Source organism: Brachycentrus maculatus, unplaced genomic scaffold (assembly GCF_059751285.1).
Source record: "Brachycentrus maculatus isolate JH-2025_06_01 unplaced genomic scaffold, ASM5975128v1 h1tg000955l, whole genome shotgun sequence".
NCBI lineage: Eukaryota > Metazoa > Arthropoda > Insecta > Trichoptera > Brachycentridae > Brachycentrus > Brachycentrus maculatus.
The window spans coordinates 135,401-157,702 of record NW_028281677.1 but is presented as its reverse complement, the minus strand read 5'-3'; the positions used below and the strand labels follow the sequence as shown (position 1 = coordinate 157,702).

General features: G+C 37.5%; 1 protein-coding gene across 7 annotated transcripts; it reads right to left on the bottom strand.

Moving 5' to 3' along the window:
- Window positions 1-1,523: 1,523 nt before the first annotated feature.
- Window positions 1,524-21,464, bottom strand: LOC148299776 (uncharacterized). Of its 7 annotated transcripts, none has more exons than XR_015839031.1 (8): window positions 21,060-21,464; window positions 18,289-18,415; window positions 15,690-15,873; window positions 14,231-14,384; window positions 13,049-13,123; window positions 9,313-9,412; window positions 3,187-3,634; window positions 2,552-3,031 (listed from the first exon to the last, which is right to left on the bottom strand). XR_015839031.1 is itself a non-coding variant. In XM_088275697.1 (7 exons), the coding sequence occupies exons 1-6, from the start codon at window positions 21,268-21,270 to the stop codon at window positions 9,327-9,329; spliced, it is 837 nt and encodes a 278-aa protein (XP_088131823.1). In that variant the 5' UTR covers window positions 21,271-21,464; the 3' UTR covers window positions 1,524-3,634; window positions 9,313-9,326. The 7 variants fall into 7 exon arrangements, 3 of the variants coding, with proteins under 3 accessions (XP_088131823.1, XP_088131824.1, XP_088131822.1); XR_015839032.1 differs by having other exon boundaries at window positions 2,930-3,014; XM_088275697.1 differs by having other exon boundaries at window positions 1,524-3,634.
- Window positions 21,465-22,302: the final 838 nt, after the last annotated feature.

Sequence of the window (22,302 nt, the reverse complement as noted above, 5' to 3'; positions counted from 1 at the left end):
TAAAAATATAATGAAATGTATTAAAAATAAATATCAAGCCACTTATTGAATTTTTTACTGTGCAACAGATCTTTTAAGGTAAAACCTGAATATTTTTTCTCCATTTGAAAAATATTTAGTATATTTAAAAAAATAATTAAACAACACCTTTTATTCAAAATGCAAAAACAATACTTTCTGCCCTGTAGCGGGTAAATGTTAAGTTAAAAATATGCCGCTTTTGCTGGGATACAGTACATTTTCTGGGCATTCCGAAAACATACACAACTGAAAATTGTTGATTTTTTATATATGACGTTGTTGAAAGGAGTGTTCGATATGTCAGTAGCTACCTAACTTGTGTGTGTGTTTGTGTATACATGTATGAACAATGCATGTAAACTATCAATTATGTATAAGATAACACATCTACAAGTGATGTCTATATTCCAGGACCAATTATATAACTAGACAAGCGCATGCGTTACTCTCATGTATCATTGCTTTGTGTGATACTAACCTAGGCTTTTCAGTCATTTCTTTGTGTCCTACTAACCTATACTTTCCTGTTATCGCTTCAGTGTTATTAACCTATTCTTCTCTATTGTTCCTTCACGAGTTACTAACCTATACTTTCTGTTACTTCTTCATTTTTTACTAACTGCTTTTCTGTTATCGCTTCATATGTTATTAACCTATACTTCTCCGTTGTTCCTTCGCGTGTTACTAACATTCTGTTACTACTTCATTTTTTACTAACTGCTTTTCTGTTATGGCTTCATATGTTATTAACCTATACTTCTCCGTTGTTCCTTCGCGTGTTACTAACTTATACTTTCTGTTACTGCTTCATTTTTTAGTAACCGCTTTTCTGTTATGGCTTCATATGTTATTAACCTATACTTCTCTGTTGTTCCTTCGTGTGTTACTAATACTTTTCAGTCATTGCTTTATGTGTCACTAACCTATACTTTTCTGTTATTGCTTCATGCGTTAATTAACCTACAGTTCACTGCTGTACCTTCAAGTGTTACTAACCTATACTTTCTGTTATTGTTTAATTTGTCACTAAGCGCTTTTCTGTTATGGTTTTATATGTCACTAACCTATACTTTTGTTATTGCTTGATGCGTTAATTAACCTACAGTTCACTGCTGTTTCTTCAACTGTGACTAACCTATACTTTATGTTATTGTTTAATTGGTCACTAAGCGCTTTCCTGTTATGGTTTCGTATGTCACTAACCTATACTTTATGTTATTGTTTAATTGGTCACTAAGCGCTTTCCTGTTATGATTTCATGTCACTCAACTATACTTTTCTGTTATTGCTTCATGCGTTAATTAACCTACAGTTCACTGCTGTTCCTTGAACTGTTACTAACCTTTACTTTCTGTTGTTCCTTTGTGTGTTATTAACCGCTTTTCTATTATGGCTTTGCGTGTTACTAACCTATACTTTTCTGTTATCGCTAAATGCGTTATTAACCTATACTTTTCAGCTGTTCCTTTGTGTGTTATTAAACCTTGCTTTTCTACTTTTGCTTTATGTGTTACTAACCTGTGTTTTTCTGTTTTTGCTTCATTCATTATTAACCTATGCTTTTCTGTTATTGCCTCATGCGTCACTAACCTGTGCGTATCTGCTATCACTTCTTAGCTTTAATTACCTAAGCTTTTCCATTTTTGCTTCATTTGTTACAATGTCCTAATTATTGCTTTTTGTGTCACTAACCTATACTTTTCCGTTATTGCTTGTGTGTTATTAACCTTTACTTCTCTGTTGCTCCTTTGTGTTACTAACCTATACTTTCTGCTATTGGTTCATTTGTTACTAACTGCTTTTCTGTTATTGCTTTCTGTGCACTAACCTATACTTTTCCGTTATTGCTTGGGTGTTATTAACCTATACTTCTCTGTTGCTCCTTTGTGTTACTAACTGCTTTTCTGTTATTGCTCTTTGTGTCACTAACCTACACTTTTCTGTTATTGCTTCATGTGGTACTAACCTACACTTTGCTTGTTATTTCTTAATATGTTAATAACTATGCCTTTTCTTGCTTTTTTTATATAAATTGCGTTAGCATTTTAATGATGAAAAACATTTGAAAATTATTATATTGTTTGTGATATGTCTCTCTATAGCTTGTAACTCATAAATAATTAAATTGAATAAAATTACAAAATGTTCGATCATTTTAGTTTTTAAATATTTCTGCTTTTTAATATAATTTTAGCAATATATTCAGCGTTTCTACCCCCCGTTTTAAATCATCATGGTGTTCCAAAAAGCTGATGCCAAATCAAAAAATAGCACACCCCTTATATCGAATGTTCGCCTCCGTAGTGTAATGGTCAGCACGCTCGGCTGCCTTTCTACAGGTCCCGGGTTCGATTCCCAGGGGGGGTCAAAAAACAAAAGTAATTTTTTCACTGTAATATTTGTTCAATATTACCCTGGACTGGTACCTGAAGCGGAGGGCTGATCACCTTTCCTTCATGTGTAAACGGTCAAGATAACACTGCGTTCATATGAAGCAGTGCCCTATGCACCATTGGTGTGCGGATAAGGGTTTTATTATTTATATTGAATGTATTAAAACACGTGTCATTCTATATTTTTTTTAAATAGTGGAAATCGCAGTAGTATTTGTGTAAAATTAACAAATGAATTGAGAAATTTTTTGATTGGAAACTAACTAACTAACTAACCATCACGCCGCTTCTCCGCAGGGGTAGGCAGAGTGAAAAGAACGCCATACCACTCTGTCTTTGCAAACATTCTTCGCCTCTTCCACGTTCATGCATCTCCTCATACATACCCGCCGATTGTTTTTTTGATTGGACGACCATATACGAACACACTCCCAGACAGGTTAAAAAAAAATTGTCTTGAAATAATGCATTATTTCACTAACAGTATTTTTTTTTTAAAGTATTTTTCTCAAATATTTTTTTACTTAAACTCATCAGCAAAACTCATGGGTTGATAATTAGAGAATAATCAGTTTTATATTATTTTGAGAAATACAAAGACTTTGTTTTTTGATCCACTCACATTTTTACTAACCAACGAGTTTCACAGTCATAAATTAAACCCTGAAGGGGGCAACAGGCTGTTGCCGAAACTAGTTGGTTAATAAAAATGTGAGTGGATCAAAAAGCAAAGTCTTTTTATTTCTCAAAATAACATATCAGTATGATCCACAAAGTTAATGCTTTCAATATTCAAATCAGTTTTATACCTACGATAATAATTTCGGATAATTTAAATAGCGCCATTTTTTAAAAATACTACTTTTCTTTACATATTTTAAATCCCACAAAAAGTTTATTCCGTAACGCCGTTCACATAACGCAAGAGAAAGTATGGTTCGGACCATAGAATCATACTACTGGATAGTCTGAAACCGGTAGCACTAGTGCTAGTAGCGCGACAGAAGGTGCCATGGGCAAATTTCGCAACAGGTGTCCATTTCTCAGCTCTTGGCACTTTGAATTGCGTTTATAGAGTGGGATAAACGCGCGTCGTGACGATGGCTAGTTGTGGTGACTGAACTTGTCCATTTTCTGAACGGTTTTTCTGCGCGTCTGATCCAATTGGTCGAGAAATATGCGGCGGAAGTCGTTGCCGCCCACATTCGTAGATTCGTAACCTGAAAGAATTCAACGTAATTTGTAACAGATATATGAATTTTATCACAATTCAACTTAATTTTTAACCGAAGAGAGATATATGAATTTTAATGTATTAAAATGTTTTAATGTATACAGCATAATTTGTAACCAAAGGATGATATATGAATTTTAATGTATTAAAATGTTTTAATGTATACAGCATAATTTGTAACCAAAGGATGATATATGAATTTTAATGTATTAAAATGTTTTAATGTATACAGCATAATTCGTAACAGCAATTGAACATAATTCGTAACCAAAGAAAGATATATGAATTTAAATACAATTTGGCATAATTTATAATAGAAAAAAGATATGTGAATTTTAATATAATTCAGCATCATTTGTAACCACAGTTTCAATATAATTTAGCATAATTTGTAACTGAATATGAATTTTAGGTATATAAATTTTAATACAATTCGGCATAATTTGTAACCTAAGAAAGATATTTGAATTTTGATACAATTCTGCATGATTTGCAATAGAAAAAATTATATGAATTTTAGTACAATTCGGCATAATTTGTAACCAAAGAAAGATCTATGAATTTTAATACAATAATGCGTAATTTGTAACTGTATAAAGATATATGAATTTTAATACAATTCGGCATAATTTGTAACTGAAGAAAGATATATGAATTTTAATACAATTCTGCGTAATTTGTAACTGAAGAAAGATATATGAATTTTCATACAATTCGACATAATTTGTAACTGAAGAAAGATATATGAATTTTCATACAATTCGACATAATTTGTAACTGAAGAAAGATATATGAATTTTCATACAATTCGACATAATTTGTAACTGAAGAAAGATATATGAATTTTAATACAATTCTGCGTAATTTGGAACTGTATAAAGATATATGAATTTTAATACAATTTGGCATAATTTGTCACTGAAGATATACAAATTTGACAAAAACACAAAATGATTAAACAGCCATCTATAGAACATGCGTTGTAGATTCACTTTACATTACCATGCGGTTTTATACTCGTACGTACATGCACACCCACTGCCCTTCCAGGGTATGCAGAGAGACATGGCCGGCCCACTACCGGCCGCGCATTTCTCCATTATAACGCCATCTACAGACATCACACTCTCTGCGATGTTTAACCACATTCTGTTGCTTTCAAATTGAAATGAATTTACTAAGCAACAATTGACTTTTTTTTCATTTCATTCAAACCTTTATCCGCATCTCAATGGTGCATAGGGCACTGCATCATATAAACGCAATGTTATCTTGACCGTTTACACATGAAGGAAAGGTGATCAGCCCCCCGCTTCAGGTACCAGTCCAGGATAATATTGAATAAATATTACAGTAAAAAAAAACAGTAATATTTATTTGACCCCCCTGGGAATCGAGCCCGGGACCTCCAGAACGGTAGTCGAGCGTGCTGACCATTGCACTACAAAGGCGGACAAAATCTTATTCATCTATGTCAAAAATAATGTAAAAAATAACTCCTGTAATTGGAGATAATCCAGATTTGTGAACAAGTATTTGGACACACTCCAAATAATATAAATCTCTCTTTATCTTTATGTTTTTTCAAGAAGTTTCACTTCTATCACATGTACCTAGCTCCATGCGTAATTATTTTTACAATCAGTTATTTTTAAAGGAATACATACATATACTAATGTGTAAAGGCAACTAGCCGTAATTCAAGTTGCGGCTGTTTGGCGTAACACGGCTCATAGCATTCTTATAGCTGGCATCTATCATATGCAATCACAGATTTTGCACCATCTCTTTCCTTTACTGATATATTCAGTATCCAAATAGCCGCAAAATTGTATTAATTTGATACATCGCTCACTCCTTTCAACAACGTCATAAATCAAAAAACTTGATTTTTCAGGAGATCGTTTTTAAAGTTTTAAAATACAATAAAATGTATTAAAAATAAATATCAAGCCACTTATTAAACTTTTAACTGTGCAGCAGATCTTATTAGGTAAAACCTGAAGGTTTTTTTTTCCATTTGAAAAATATTTAGTATATTTAAAAAAATAATTAAACAACACCTTTTATTCAAAATGCAAAAACAACACTTTCTGCCCTGTAGCGGGTAAATATTCAGTTAAAAATATGCCGCTTTTGCTGGGATATAGTACATTTTCTGGGCATTCGGAAAACATGCACAACTGAAAATTGACAATTTTTGATATATGACATTCTTGAAAGGAGTGAGCGACATGTGTCGGCAAAAAGCATCATTTTAAGTTAACTATAAACGCGTTTATCTCAAATATACTTTTTTTTTACTTGCGGCCATTTGCCTTTGCACGTTAGTATAATAATAAAACATTGGTACATACCCATTAAACCATTAAAACATTCATATATAAAAATAAATATTTAAAAAAATAAATAAACTTATTAAAAATATTAACACAACTATTTGTAGATTAAAGATATCAATTTGTACAATTATAAAATAAATAAATTAGTAAAAAACGCCTTAAAATATGATTTATCAAATTTGATTTGAAGGGAAAGTCGGGTTGTGGTCCCGTGGTTAGTGTCGCGGACTCTAAGTCAGAGTTTCTCGGTTCGAGCCCACTCTACCACAATTTGATAATAATAATAAACCCCTTACCGCACCCCAATGGTGCATAGGGCACTGCTTCATATAAACGCAGTGTTATCTCGATCGATTACACATGAAGGAAAGGTGATCAGCCCTCCTCCGCTTCGGGTACCAGTCCAGGGTAATATTGAATAAATATTAGAGTGAAAAAATCACTTATATTTATTAAACCCCCCTGGGAATCGAACCCGGGACCTGCAGAACGGTAGCCGAGCGTGCTGACCATTACACTACGGAGGCGGACCACAATTTGATACCTATTTCTAATAATGAGCCGCTTAGGCTCACCAGAAATAGTATGAAATTAAAATTTATAAATTTAATTAACTTTGTTTGCACCACGTTTTTAATTAATACAATTTAGCCTACCGGTTTCAACAAGAACCTTGTCATCATCAGGGTATATTTTAATTAAAAAAACATTAAAAACATTAAAATACTCTCATCAAAAACTCCCACACGCTCCGTAAAAATCCTAAATGTTATTTTTTAAATGTTATGTTATGTTGTGTGTTATTTAGGATTTTTACGGAGCGTGTGGAAGTTTTTTGGTGAGAGTATTTTAATGTTTTTGAATTAAAATAAACCCTGATGATGACAAGATTCTTGTTGAAACCGGTAGGTTAAATTGTAACTAACTAACCATCACGCCGCAGGGGTAGGCAGAGAGAATAGGGCGCCACACCACTCTGTCCTTGCAAACATTCTTCGCCTCTTCCACGTTCACGCATCTCCTCATACATACCCGCCGATTGTTACGACTCCTAACCTGACCACTTTCAAGTATTTGGCACACCTGATCGTGCCATGTTTTTCTCGGTCTTCCTCCGCTTCTTTTCCCACTAACATTCGCCTCGTAAATTTGTTTTACCGTTCTTTCCTCACTCATTCGTTCCACGTGTCCAAACCATCTCGACACACCTTTCTTAATTTTATCGATAATGCTTGTCTCAGCTTTGCATTCCTTCCTTATTTCACTTTTCGCACATCTATCATACATCGTTTTGTCGCACATTCTTCTGAGAGATGGCATTTCGACTGCATTCAGTCTACTTCCATCCTTCTTTTTAAATTGTATTAATAAAAAAAGTGGTGAAAACAAAGTAAATTAATTATATAAACATTCGGTATTGTTGTGTTGTTTGACCGCCTCTGTAGTGTAATGGTCAGCATACTCGGCTACCGTTCTGGAGGTCCCGGGTTCCATTCCCAGTGGGGGGTCAAATAAATATAAGTGATTTTTTCACTATAATATTTATTCGATATTACGCTGGACTGGTACCTGAAGCGGAGGGCTGATCACCTTTCCTTCATGTGTAAACGATCAAGATAACACTGCGTTTATATGACGCAGTGCCCTATGCACCATTGGGGTGCGGTAAGGGGTTTATTATTATCAAATTGTGGTAGAGTGGGCTCGAACCGAGAAACTCTACTGTTCTGGAGGTCCCGGGTTCGATTCCCAAGGGGGGTAAAATAAATATAAGTGATTTTTTTCACTGTCGTTTTTATTCAATATTACCCTGGACTGGTACCTGAAGCGGAGGGCTGATCACCTTTCCTTCATGCGTAAACGATCAAGATAACACTGCGTTTATATGACGCAGTGCCCTATGCACCATTGGGGTGCGGTAAGGGGTTTATTATTTTATTTATTATTGTTGTGTTAATATTTTTAGTGAGAGCAACTGCGTTATATACGATGAGCTCCGGAAACTACTGGATCGAATTGCAAATTTGTTAAAAGCGTATTACATAAGCACGGAATCAATGGGCTAGAGAGACGGAGGTCTCTTTCTTCTCTATTGTAGCTGCAGACAGTTGCTAGAATTCCATTTTAAATTCTTGCGTTATATATCCTAAATTAAACAAGGTTATTGGATTGAATTCTACTTTTATTTACATATATCGCTCACTCCTTTCAAGAACGTCATAAATCAAAAATCGACAATTTTCAGTTGTGAATGTTTTCGGAGTGCCCAGAAATTGTACTATTCAGAAAATGTAGGCATATTTTTAACTTAATATTTACCCGCTACAGGGCACAAAATGTTGTTTTAGCATTTTGAAGAAAAGGTATTGTTTAATTATTTTTTGACATACACAAAATATTTTTTTTATGGATAAAAAACCTTCAGGTTTTACCTAAAAAGATCTGTTGCACAGTAAAAAGTTGAATAAGTGGCTTGATATTTATTTTTAATACATTTTATTATATTTTAAAACTTAAACAAGTTTTTTGATATGTGACGTTGTTGAAAGGAGTGAGCGATATATCCCGGTTTGACTGTATTACATATCGCTCACTCCTTTAAAGAACGTCATATATCAAAAAACTTGATTTTTCAGGAGAACGTTTTTAAAGTTTAAAAATATAGTACAATGTATTAAAAATAAATATCAAGTCACGTATTGAACTTTTTACAGTGCAACAGATCTTTTTAGGTAAAACCTGAATGTTTTTCCTCCATTTGAAAAATATTTGGTATATTTAAAATTTTTTTTAAACAATACCTTTTTTTCAAAATGCAGAAACAACGCTTTCTGCCCTGTAGCGGGTAAATATTAAGTTAAAAATATGCCGCTTTTGCTGGGATATAGTACATTTTGTTGACATTCCGAAAACATGACAACTGAAAATTGACGATTTTTGATTTATGACGTTCTTGAAAGGAGTGAGCGATATATCAAAAATTTTAAATTTTCAGCTGTGCATGTTTTCGGAATGCCCAGAAAATGTACTATATCCCAGCAAAAGCGGCATATTTTTAACTTAATATTTACCCGCTACAGGGCAGAGAGTGTTGTTTTTGCATTTTGATGAAAAGGTATTTTTTAATTATTTTATTAAAACGGTATTCTGAAAAGTCAAGTTTTTTTTATATATGATGTTCTTGAAAGGAGTGAGCGATATATGTAAATAAAAGTAGAATTCAATCCAATAACCTTGTTTAATTTTGGATATACATATTACCCAATAAATTTTTCTCTTCTCCAGTGGTTTTGGGAGCTCATCGGTCGTATGATATACCTACTTGGCGAGTTGTGATTAATGGTTTCGGTTAGTGTTGTCGCCTAGCATACCGCTAGAGTAGCCCTCCGAGTAGAAGGGCAAGGGCGGCAGGGCACACGGTCCTGCCAACAGAAAGGGGATGGGTTAGGAGCCCCTCTCCACTCTGCCGCGACCTCGTCACACTACTCTACCGGGTGGTACCACCCATGACACAACCTCATCACACTACTCTACCGGGTGGTACCAGCCATGACACAACCTCATCACACTAGTATTCCCACAGGATGGAACAGGAGACTCTCTTCTCTACTGGGTGGTATCACCCATGACACAACCTCATCACACTACTCTACCGGGTGGTACCACCCATTACACAACCTCATCACACTAGTATTCCCACAAGATGTGACAGGAGACACTCTCTACTCTACCGGGTGGTATCGCCCATGACACAACCTCATCACACTACTCTACCGGGTGGTACCACCCATGACACAACCTCATCACACTAGTATACCCTCTACTCTACCGGGTGGTACCACCCATGACACAATCTCATCACACTAATATTACCTCTTCTCTACTGGGTGGAACCACCCGCGGCACTCATCACGCTGGTATTTCCACAAGAATGGGGTCCACTACTCTACTGGGTGGTACACCCTATTACACTAGTATGCCCACAAGATGGGACGGGTTGGGATCCCCTCTCTACTCTACGGGGTGATATCACCCGTGGCATAACCTCATTACACTAGTATTCCCACTAGGGTCCTCTACTCTACCGGGTGGTAGACACTATTACACTAGTATGCCCGCAAACTGAAACATGTCAGAGGCCCCTCTAGTGGTCTAACTCCATTGCAATATTTCTGACCTAGCACCACAATTTAACACCAAATAGACTAAAATAACATTCTTACTCCATATAAAACTAATCTATTAGCAATATCTATAGCCTTCCATATACGCAGAGAAGCAGTGCCTATTTTAACTTATCCGCGTGACATATAAAAATGCAACCATTACCTACCCTACCTAACTAAGTAGTACCTAGCTTACCTTACTACCTACCTCTACTGCCTCCCCTAGTAAGTAGTACCAGCTTACCATACTACCTACCTTTACTGCCTGCCCTAGTAAGTAGTACCAGCTTACCTTACTACCTACCTCTACTGCCTGCCCTAGTAAGTAGTACCAGCTTACCTTACTACCTACCTCTACTGCCTACCCCAGTAAGTAGTACCAGCTTACCTTACTAACTACCTTACTGCTTGCCCTAGCGAGTAGTACCAGCTTACCTTACTACCTACCTCTACTGCCTACTCTAGTAAGTAGTATCAGCTTATCTTACTACCTACCTCTACTGCCTACCCTAGTAAGTAGTACCAGCTTACCTTACTACCTACCTCTACTGCCTACTCTTGTAAGTAGTATCAGCTTACCTTACTACCTACCTCTAGTGCCTACTCTAGTAAGTAGTATCAGCTTACCTTACTACATACCTCTACTGCCTACCCTAGTAAGTAGTACCAGCTTATCTTAATACCTACCTCTACTGCCTGCCCTAGTAAGTAGTACTAGCTTACCTTACTACCTACCTCTACTGCCTACCCTAGTAAGTAGTACCAGCTTACCTTACTGCCTAACTTAATGAATTCTCTAATAGCAACACGCCTTCGTTACCTCAAACCCATCACCCTTCAACAAATCAGTCTGACGTATTATTCGATATCAATGAATAAACCTGGTAATTTTTACTAAAACTGGTTGTGCGGCCATCCTAGAGATTGGAGAGGGGTGAGTTTGCGGGAATTATAAAAACAAAGAAAACAGTTACAAGTTAATATACATAGCTACAAAAATAAAAATTTAAAAATTAATATAGAAAATCAATCTACAAATTTGGAGGTCACGAATGCGATTCACAAACTTTTGACTATTAAAACGTTACCAAGCTGAGAAAATTATTCAAGTCGGAGAAATAGGGAGTTTCAGTAAAAGAAAAACCAACAGATATTGGCAATTAGCTTGTCGCCAAGTTAGGTCCTGCAAACTATAACTGCAGCTGAGGAGTGAGTTCCTGTAAATTAAACTGTATTCAGGAGTGAGTTCCTGTCAATTAAACTGTATTCAGGAGTGAGTTCCTGTAAATTAAACTGTATTCAGGAGTGAGTTCCTGTAAATTAAACTGTCTTCAGGAGTGAGTTCCTGCTAACTAAACTGTATCAGATGAGTGAATTTCTGCAAACTATAACCGTATCTTAAGTGTGAGTTCCTGCAAGCTAAACTGTGTCTTAGGAGTGAGTTCCTGCAAACTATAACTGTATCTGAGGAGTGAATTCCTGCAAACCATAACTGTATCTGAGGAGTTCCTGCAAATCAATCTGTTTCAAAGGAGTGAGTTTCTGCAAACTATAACTGTATTCAGGAGTGAGTTCCTGCAAACTATAACTGTATTCAGGAGTGAGTTCCTGCAAACTATAACTGTATCTTAGGAGTGAGTTCTTGCAAACTATAACTGATTTCCTGCAAAATAAGTGAGTGCCTGCAAAATAAACTGTAGTATGTGTGTATTGAAGAGTGAGTTCCTGCAAATTAAACTGTATTGAGGAGTAAGTTCATGCCAACTATAACTGTACTGAGGGGTAAGTTCCTGCAAACTACGACTGTATCTGAGGAGTGAATTCCTGCAAACCATAACTGTATTTGAGGAACAGGTCATAAATCTTGTAAACAAATATTTAGTTTAAAGTGATATCTGGCTCAGGTATCACTTTAATATTTAAATACGTATATTATAGTAAAAAAAAATCAAACACACACATTAAAAGGGCTACAGCAATTCACTTCACAAATGGCCTTCTTCTAAACCTCGAGAAACTGTCCACAGATGACACTACATATCCTCTATCGATACGACAAACTCGACAGACATTGAGCTGCTGGGACGATGATGACGACGTCCTGAAACTCCCTATTCCCGGTTAGTGTACAATCCTGCCGACCAATCGTATTAGGGCAATGCGGTAAATGGCCACCACCAAATAAAATAACTCAATTTGTTACTTTGTTTTAAAATTTCAAGAAAAAATGTTAAGAAAAACCGCGTGAAATATTGTTATTGAACCATTCGAATTTAGTCAAAGGTTTGTGAATCGCAGACGTTTTTGTAATGTAGAGAAATATACGCACGTACAAAGTGAATATATATATATATATATATTCTGTCCGCCTCCATAGAGTAATGGTCAGCACGCTCGGCTACCATACTGGAGGTCCCGGGTTCGATTCCCAGAGGGGGTCAAATAAATACTAATGATTTTTTCACTGTAATATTTATTTACAACCCTGGACTGGTACCTGAAGCGGAGGGCTGATCACCTTTCTTTCATGAGTTTACAATCAAGATAACACTTCTTCTATACGATGCAGTGCCCTAAGCACCATTGGGGTGCGGATAAGGCTTAGAGAGAGAAGACCTGAAGCGTAAGGCTGATCACCTTTCTTTTATGGATTTAACAATCAAGATAACATTTCTACTATACGATGCAGTGCCCTATGCACCATTCGGTGCGGAGAGGGTGATAAAAAAAATTAATAATTACCTAGGTGGCATTTGCATAGCAACTATTGCACGTGCGTATATTTCTTTTTGCGTGTTTGTCTTCTAGCCTAGCTGTCTCTACGCAATGTTCACCAATCCGTAATAAAAGTGGTTATAATAGATCTACAGGGTGTTCATTCGCGCTACATACCCTGGGCCATGGTGAGCGGCTCCTTGGGCAGGGAGAGGTGCTCCGTGGTGCTGGTCTGGAAGTAGTTGGTCATCCCTGAAACAGTTTCGTTTCATAAATCAAAATGTTATAATTAAAAAAAAAATTCAGAACGTTTTTAAAGTTAAAAAATATAATACAATATATTAAAAATAAATATCAAGCCACTAATTGAACATTTTACTGTGCAACAGATCTTTTCAAGTAAAACCTGAAGGTTTTTTCTCCGTCATTTTTAATACGTTTCATTATATTCTAAAACTTTAAAAACGATCTCTTGAAAAATCAAGTTTTTTGATATATCGCTCACTCCTTTCAAGAACGTCATAAATCAAAAAACTTGATTTTTCAGAACGTTTTTAAAGTTCAAACATAAAATACAATGTATTAAAAATAAATATCAAGCCACTTATTTAACTTTTTACTGTGCAACAGATCTTTTGAGGTAAAACCTGAATATTTTTTCTCCATTCGAAAAATATTTAGCATATTTAAAAAAATAATTAAACAATACCTTTTCTTCAAAATGCAAAAATAACACTTTCTGCCCTGTGGCGGGTAAATATTAAGTTAAAAATATGCCGCTTTTGCTGGGATATATTACATTTTCTGGGCATTACGAAAACATGCACAACTCAAAATTGATGATTTTTGATTTATGACGTTCTTGAAAGGAGTGAGCGATATGACGTTGTTGAAAGCACGACTGTCCAAACTCAAAACACAGTAAGGGATTTTTTTTGCAGTATGTTTTTTCGAATTTTTGGACTAAGTTGATTCTACTTAGTCCAAAAATGCAAAAAAAAACGTGCTTCAAAAAAATGTCCCTTACTGTGTTTTAATTTTGGACAGCCGAGCAGTGAGGGATGTATCAAATTAATAAAATTTTGCGGCTATTTGGATTATGAATATCTCGGTAAAGGAAAGAGATAGAGAAAAATCTGTGATTGTATATGGTAGAGGTCAGGTATAAGAATGCTTTGAGCCGTGTTACGCCAAACAGCTGCAACTTGAATTACAGATAGTTGCCTTTACACATTAGTATATGTATATGTATCAGTAAAAATTACTGATTGTTAAAATAATTCCGCGAGCGAGTGAAGTGTCATCGGGAAGGGGCCACTCGGTCGGCTCCCCTCGTGACGCCAGGAGTCGGACGGTCACCTGTGGAGTCACCCATGGAGTGCGGGAAGAAGCCGAAGCCCTGGCACGGGTCCAGCAGGGACTTCCGGAAGCCGATGCCCTCCTGGCAGAGGTCGGTCTGGATGGTGGCGTCCTGCATCTGCACCTTCTTCTTGGCGGGGAACTCTTCCTTCACCTGCGCAACCAAAAAACAAACGCTTATTTATTTATTTCTCAAAACATATTACGTACATCTTGTCCGCCTCCGTAGTGTAATGGTCAGCGCGCTCGGCTACCGTTCTGGAGGTCCCAGGTTCGATTCCCAAGGGGGGAGAATAAATATAAGTGATTTTTTCACTGTCATATTTATTTAATATTACCATGGACTGGTACCCGAAGCGGAGGGCTGATCACCTTTCCTTCATGTGTAAACGATCTAGATAACACTGCGTTTACATGACGCAGTGCCCTATGCACCATTGGGTGCGAATAAGGGTTTTATTATTATTATTACATACAAAGATCATATTTTTAAATATTCAAAGAGTAATTTGTATTTCTCATTTTGGGACATGGGATTAAGGTAAACAAGACTGGAACACAAATAATAAACTTTATAAAATTAATTAACATTGTTTGCACCACTTTTTTTCCAGAAGAAAATGCCAGAAAATGTCATTTTCATTTTTATTATTTAAACTTATAATTTATTTACAACATTTCGAGTGTGTCTAAATACTTGTTCACAAAATCTCATCTCACCAATATGGCTGTCCAAACTCAAAACACAGTAAGGGACTTTACTAATTGTTTTTGTAGTATATTCTACTTAGTCCAAAAATGCAAAAAAAACCTACTTCAAAAAAAATGTCCCTTACTGTGTTTTAAGTTTGGACAGCCAAATAGATCTCTCTAGTGAGTTTTTGCTTAATAAAAAGCTTCTTTACATCTCACCAATAGATGTCTCTAGTTAAGTTCTTGTGATTCAAGAACAATATTTCAAAAATGTTTCATATATGTAGAACTTCCAAGAATTTGAATAGTGTGGTTGTCAATAATGGGTAGAATTGGTGAATGTTACACGCGTGTAAAGTGATCAATTAAACCAGCCTATGACGGTCGCCAGCCCCGTAAATGCCCAGACATTCATCTTTGATGAGATGTCAAAAAATAAGTTATATTGCTTCAAATATAAAAGAAAAGTATACTATTTCGAGAAATAAAAATACTTTGTGTTTTGAATCACTCACATTTGTATTAACCAACTAGTTTCGGCAACAACCTGTTGCCCTCTTCAGGGTTTAATTTATGAATGAAAACCATGAAGAGGGCAACAGGTTGTTGCCGAAACTAGTTGGTTAGCAAAAATGTGAGTGGATCAAAACACAAGTATTTGTATTTCTCCAAATAATATATCAATATGATCCACAAAGTTAATGCTTTCAATATTCAAAACATAAAAGAAAAGAGTCAGAAAAAACATAAATTGAATAAAAAGTACCTTGACATCTTTTACGTCCTCCTCGTCCTCTTCCGCGTCTCCGTCTCCGTCTCCATCATGATCCTGGTCATCATCAGGACTGTACCACGGCGACTGGGATTCATTCTTGACGCTGCCCCCGCTGCCGCTGGCCAGGAAGTCCTTGGCCAGACTCACCAGCGAAGAGTGATCATCCAGGCTACAGCTGGGAAATTTCAACCCTCAGTATACTAATCACAAGTAGCCGCAACACCCAATTCCCATCTGTACAATGTTTGCAGGCGTCTCTCGCGCTCTACCTAAAGTAAGCAAATAGAACGCTCGCAAGCGTCTCCCGCTCTCTACCGACAGTATGGAAAAGGACCCTAATTATACTCTGGCAGTCTGCCGCCCGACCCTCAGTATACTAATCACAAGTAGCCGCAACACCCAATTCCCATCTGTACAATGTTTGCAGGCGTCTCTCGCGCTCTACCTAAAGTAAGCAAATAGAACGCTCGCAAGCGTCTCCCGCTCTCTACCGACAGTATGGAAAAGGACCTTAATTATACTCTGGCAGTCTGCCGCCCGACCCTCAGTATACTAATCACAAGTAGCCGCAACACCCAATTCCCATCTGTACAATGTTTGCAGGCGTCTCTCGCGCTCTACCTAAAGTAAGCAAATAGAACGCTCGCAAGCGTCTCCCGCTCTCTACCGACAGTATGGAAAAGGACCCTAATTATACTCTGGCAGTCTGCCGCCCGACCCTCAGTATACTAATCACAAGTAGCCGCAACACCCAATTCCCATCTGTACAATGTTTGCAGGCGTCTCTCGCGCTCTACCTAAAGTAAGCAAATAGAACGCTCGCAAGCGTCTCCCGCTCTCTACCGACAGTATGGAAAAGGACCCTAATTATACTCTGGCAGTCTGCCGCCCGACCCTCAGTATACTAATCACAAGTAGCCGCAACACCCAATTCCCATCTGTACAATGTTTGCAGGCGTCTCTCGCGCTCTACCTAAAGTAAGCAAATAGAACGCTCGCAAGCGTCCCCCGCTCTCTACCGACAGTATGGAAAAGACGCTTTTAAGCGTTGCCCGCAAGCAATGTGTTAATTGATTCGGCAGCGACTTTATGGTGATGACTATCCATATTTTTAATATCCATAATTAAAATTTTATGTGGTGAATACCACAATTCCTTAACCGGATCCACGCGGCTCGCATAACCGTATGTGTTTTAACAAAACATGCCCCATACGCGGCTGACATAAGCGTTTGTGTTTTTACATTGCTCCAAGTTTCCAACCTCAGTTCAATTTAGAGGAATTTTTTCATGGTGTGTAAAAGAACAGATCCCTGATTCTTCTTGCGGTCGGTAATTAGTCCGCGCCATAATCATGCCCTATATCTGTCTCACTCTCGACGCTACGCATCGCCAGTGGGTAAGAGTGACACACGATGCGTGCTTTGATTTATTTATGTTACGATCTTATTTATATATATTACGATATATTTCAAGAATAATTTGACAGAAGTGTATTATAGAGTACCAAAAAGGCACAATGAATCCCATTGAAGGTTTTTGTTCAGGAAAATAAATCGTATATTAACTAAATACATGATAAAAGTAATCATTTAAAAAACGGCAAAATACCGCCGCGCACGGGCGTCTCTTAGGAACAAAGTTAACGCAGTTAAAAGGTTAAGAAGCGAAACATCGTGCTACACTCAATTTATTGGCGTCGCTTTGTTCTTCTCGCCCTGAAAATTTTGTAATTTTCGGAAAATAAATACAGTGAAACCTCTATCTATCGTTTTTAAAGGGACCTATTAAAATAAACTATGAATGCGGGGGAAAACAATGAATGCGGGATTGAGAGGTCAGTTCGCAAATTGATACAACCGAGTAAAGATACCGTCCTCCAAATCTGCATAGCCATTCGTAGGCTAAAATTCTAAGAAGAATACATGTTTCAGGTGCAAATGTATTTGTTAAAAAAAAAATAGAAAAACTGAATAGAATTTTAAAAAATACTTTTGTTTTTTAACTGTTTTATTTTCGTAAGTCAATAATATATATTCGGCTTAGCATATAGTATTTTTTTCAGCATCGGTTATTGAATGTGCGTTGTAGAAAGTTTTCTTTCAAAGAGTGTGCACGCTTCTGGAAATGCAGGTACAGGCAGCGGCTCCTTTTCAATATCGACCTCTCCTGCTATCGGTTACACGAGCTTTCGTTACTTTCTATCCCATACGTTGCCGTTGAATGTAAGAAAATTGGAAATAATGTAAAAAAAAACAAACAAAATGTATCAAATATGCAGCTTAATTCAAACAACAAATGCGGTAAATGGTGATACAGAAACGATCAATGCAGTTTAGTTTAGTATGAAATTAAGTCGGGATAGAAGAAATAAACGACACATCCGGGAAAACGATTATTCGAGGAACGATAGGTAGAGGTTTCAGTGTGATTGTCTTCATTTGCGCGTTTCCGTCTTCCTCACCACAAGTGTTCCAGTAGCGTTAGTAGAAACAGCTGACGTCAGCCTTGCATTCTTGCATAACGTGGCATTTATTGGTGTATTGCCGTATTACTGGGAGAGTTTTGTCAAAAGTCCAAGTGTACTTACTTGGGATCATCCTCCATCTTGTATTTGGGACTCCGGCCCTTCCTGATGACCATAACGGATCCGTCCGGATTAATTTTAGGAAGGTTTTGAGAAGGAATGGCGTCTTTGTTCAGCGTTTTCCACTGCCCTGAAAAATCAAATAGATTGGCAGTGACAGGTACATTGAAAGCTTTTAAATGTAAATTCACAGTAAAATCGGGATACAATTTTATGTTGTTTCACATTTTCAATAAATTTCGCAACTTAGTTCAAAAAAAAAATTGCTTAGCAAGAGCAGATCTGTCAGGAAGCCTAGATGCTTCTGTATCAGATCTGGGCATGCGGTGGGACAGCTCTCAATGCCCTGAAACATCAAATATAATTTATAACTAACTAATTAACTAACCATCGTGCCGCTTCCCCGCTGGGGTAGGCAGAGAGAATAGAACGCCACACCACTCTGTCTTTGCAAACATTCTTCGCCTCTTCCACATTCATATCATCTCATACATACCCGCCGATTGTTACGACTCCTAACCTGACCACTTTCAAGTATTCAGCATACCTGATCGTGCCATATTTTTCTAGGTCTTCCTCTGCTCCTTTTTCCACTTACATTCGCCTCATAAATTTGTATTACCGTTCTTTCCTCACTCATTCGTTCTACGTGTCCAAAACCATCTCAACACACCTTTCTTAATTTTATCGAAAATGCTTATCTCAGCTTTGCATTCCTTCCTTATTTCACTATTCGCACATCTATCATACATCGTTTTGTTGCACATTCTTCTGAGAGATCGCATTTCGACTGCATTTAGTCTACTTTCATCCTTCTTTTGCCAACTCCATGTTTCACTTACAGTGAGTGCGCGAAATGTACAGCGCGTCCGTATCGGAATAGGTCAAAATTTAAATAACATAATTGAAAATTTAAAATAGTAGTCGCATTAATATTATTTTTCAGGTGCAGTGGTTTACAAGAATATAAGTGGAAATTTTATAGTCAAAAATTATGTGGAAGCGTCTCAAAATGTTCATAAATTTCTTTGTATATAGCAGTGGCGGTTGGTGACTTTTTGTAGAAGGAATGCTGGACATCAAATGTTTATACTCGTACTTACTACGTACTAGATATCAAATATGCACATCTAGACGCCATCTCCATAAATCCATAAATCAAGCAGAGGAAGACCGAGAAAAACATGGCACGATCAGGTATGCCAAATACTTGAAAGTGGTCAGGTTAGGAGTCGTAACAATCGGCGGGTATGTATGAGGAGATGCATGAACGTGGAAGAGGCGAAGAATGTTTGCAAGGACAGAGTGGTGTGGCGCTCTATTCTCTCTGCCTACCCCTGCGGAGCAGCGGCGTGATGGTTAGTTAGTTAGTTAGTTAATAATTACAGATACAAAACATGATCAATTCATTTTCATTTACTTAAATTACCGCCTATACAACGCCTGCATTGCTCCTGTTCTCTTATACGGCTGTGAAACATGGCACCTTACAAGGGCCCAGAGCAGCCGTGTACTGAGCTTCGAGAATAGGTGTTTGCTGAGAATCTTAGGCGTGTGGTGGTTTGACTTTGTGAGGAATGAAGAGATAAGGCGTAGGACGCAGCAAATCTTGGTCACAACTGTCGTCAAGAAAAGGCGATTCAGTTGGCTTGGCCATGTACTCCGCATGCCTCCCAAGAGCCGCCATCAAGCTTGCCTCCTTTACGAGGCATCAGGTTCCCTAACACTGCTGACAATTCGTCGGCAGTTCTCGTCAGAACTTCGGGACGCGGATCTGACTTGGGAGGATGCAAGGGAGCTGGCAGCCGACAGAAAAGCCTGGAGACAGTTTGTGGACTCCATATGCTCCACCTAGGGAGCGGATATGGTTTATTATTATTATTATTTTAAATTATAAAGTAAATCGCAGGTAAATAATATTCAATAACAATTCGACTTCAGTATTCAAGCTCAAAAGCAGCAAACATCAAAGCAACGCGCTCTCTAAGAACAATCCAATAAAGTATGTGATTCTGTTCACTATACATATTGGTATTAAAGACTTTTTTTGTACGTCGGATGCTGTCATGAATATCGTATACAGTTGATATGGATGTTGGCTTGCAGGTGTCAGTGCGCATGCGTGGAAAGAACTCAGGTTCTGACATTGTGCACGCGGTTTACAAATCGCAACCAGTATTGCTAGTTTACGTGCTTTTTACGCGTTTCACAGTATTTGCGAATGTATGTGTATTTAGACTCGCCCGCGATCTTTGTATTGTGTCGCTCGTTGCGCGTACGCTGAGACGGGACAATATATGCACGTACTTTTATGATAATAATAAAACCCTTATCCGCACCCCAATGGTGCATAGGGCACTGTGTCATATAAACGCAGTGTTATCTTGATTGTTTATACACGAAGGAAAGGTGATCAGCCCTCCGCTCCATGGTTATTTTGAATAAATATTCCAGCGAAAAAATCACTTATATTTATTTTACCCCCCTTGGGTATCGAACCCGGGGCCTCCAGAACGGTAGCCGAGCGTGCTGACCATTACACTACGGAGGCGGACAAATATAATAATGATATTTGTATGATTCTGTACAGCGCTGTTTTTGTAAAAAAAATAACATAATATGGTCGCTGTAGAAATATCAAAATATTTCAATTGCAGTACTGCTGTTTCAGGATAGAAGTTTAAATATTTTTACTGTAAAATGCAAGGGATGCGGAGCGTCCACGGCATGTATGGACGGACCGCGCTTTGTATATAGATAATGTGGGTAGGTACCTTTATTTTTTCCCATGTGAGTCATAGTGTAGTCGGAAGCGGTAAAGTGACGACTACACACTTTAGAATACTTAGTATACGGTTTATTTCTCAGCAATATCTTGTTCCAGCGCGCGCCGAGTACCTCGTCGCGCGGGAACTGGTGGAACGACACATCCTTGGCTTTGCCGGCCAGCGAGGTGCACTGTGGCACGGTGCAGTAATAAGGCATCTTTACCGGCTATCTGTTGTCTCTCGCCCGCGCGGTAATGGCGTGGTTACATATTACGTACGCGCGCGCGGTTGTTTTACATAAATGGCCGCGGATTCGGAATATTTTTCAATGTTTGTGACAGGTCGTAAACAAAAACAAAGGCAGCGTCTTCCGAACGGCGTCGGCACATTTGACAGGTAATCCATAGATGCGGTGATTTGTAGATGGGTCGTTGAATATCTATGGTAGATTGGTCGGTTGATTACTGACTGAAATATAGCCGACATATTACTTTGGCAACAGAACTGAGTACCTACCCATGGCGAATGTTTTTTGCCTAGAATTTTCACTCATGAATTACATGAAATTATAGTAACTTTAAACATAAACCACTCACAAGTAGGCATAGTCTACGAAACTTATAAAGTTGAAGCCTGAGTAGGGACATGATAAACGGCGTTGCATACTAGTTGGCTAGATTTCAGAGTCACTTGGACCTTAGGTAATTCAAAACAAAAAATAAAGAGTACCTACTCTAACAAAATATATACCTACACGAACGCGTAGAGGAGAAGATTGGTGTGGCGTTGTATTTTTGCCCACCCTTGCGGGGAAACGGCCTAATGGTAAGTTAAGTTAAGGTTAAGATTCTTTACATTTTTTTATTGCTTGTGTATTATTTTTAATAGGACAGCTTGAAAAATTTATGTAAGAAATTAAATTAATTTTGAATTCTGTTTATTAAAAAAGTATAATTTTTTTCGCCTCATAATTTTTTTTTACCGTTCTTTCCTCACTCATTCGTTCTACATGTCCAAACCATCTCAACACACCTTTCTTAATTTTATCGATAATGCTTATCTCAGCTTTGCATTCCTTCCTTATTTTACTATTCGTACATCTATCATACATCGTTTTGTCGCACATTCTTCTGAGAGATCGCATTTCGACTGCATTCAGTCTACTTTCATCCTTCTTTTGCCAACTCCATGTTTCACTTCCATACATTAGAGTTGGAACCAGGACTCCGTTGTGCACTGCCAGTTTAGC

Coding starts and splice junctions, on each gene's coding strand:
- LOC148299776 (XM_088275696.1), bottom strand. CDS start 21,270: ATGCCTTATTACTGCACCGTGCCACAGTGCACCTCGCTGGCCGGCAAA. Junction 15,874..18,288: donor AAGATGGAGGATGATCCCAA/GTAAGTACACTT, acceptor GAAATTTCCCAG/CTGTAGCCTGGATGATCACT. Junction 13,124..14,230: donor CTCCATGGGTGACTCCACAG/GTGACCGTCCGA, acceptor AAACTGTTTCAG/GGATGACCAACTACTTCCAG.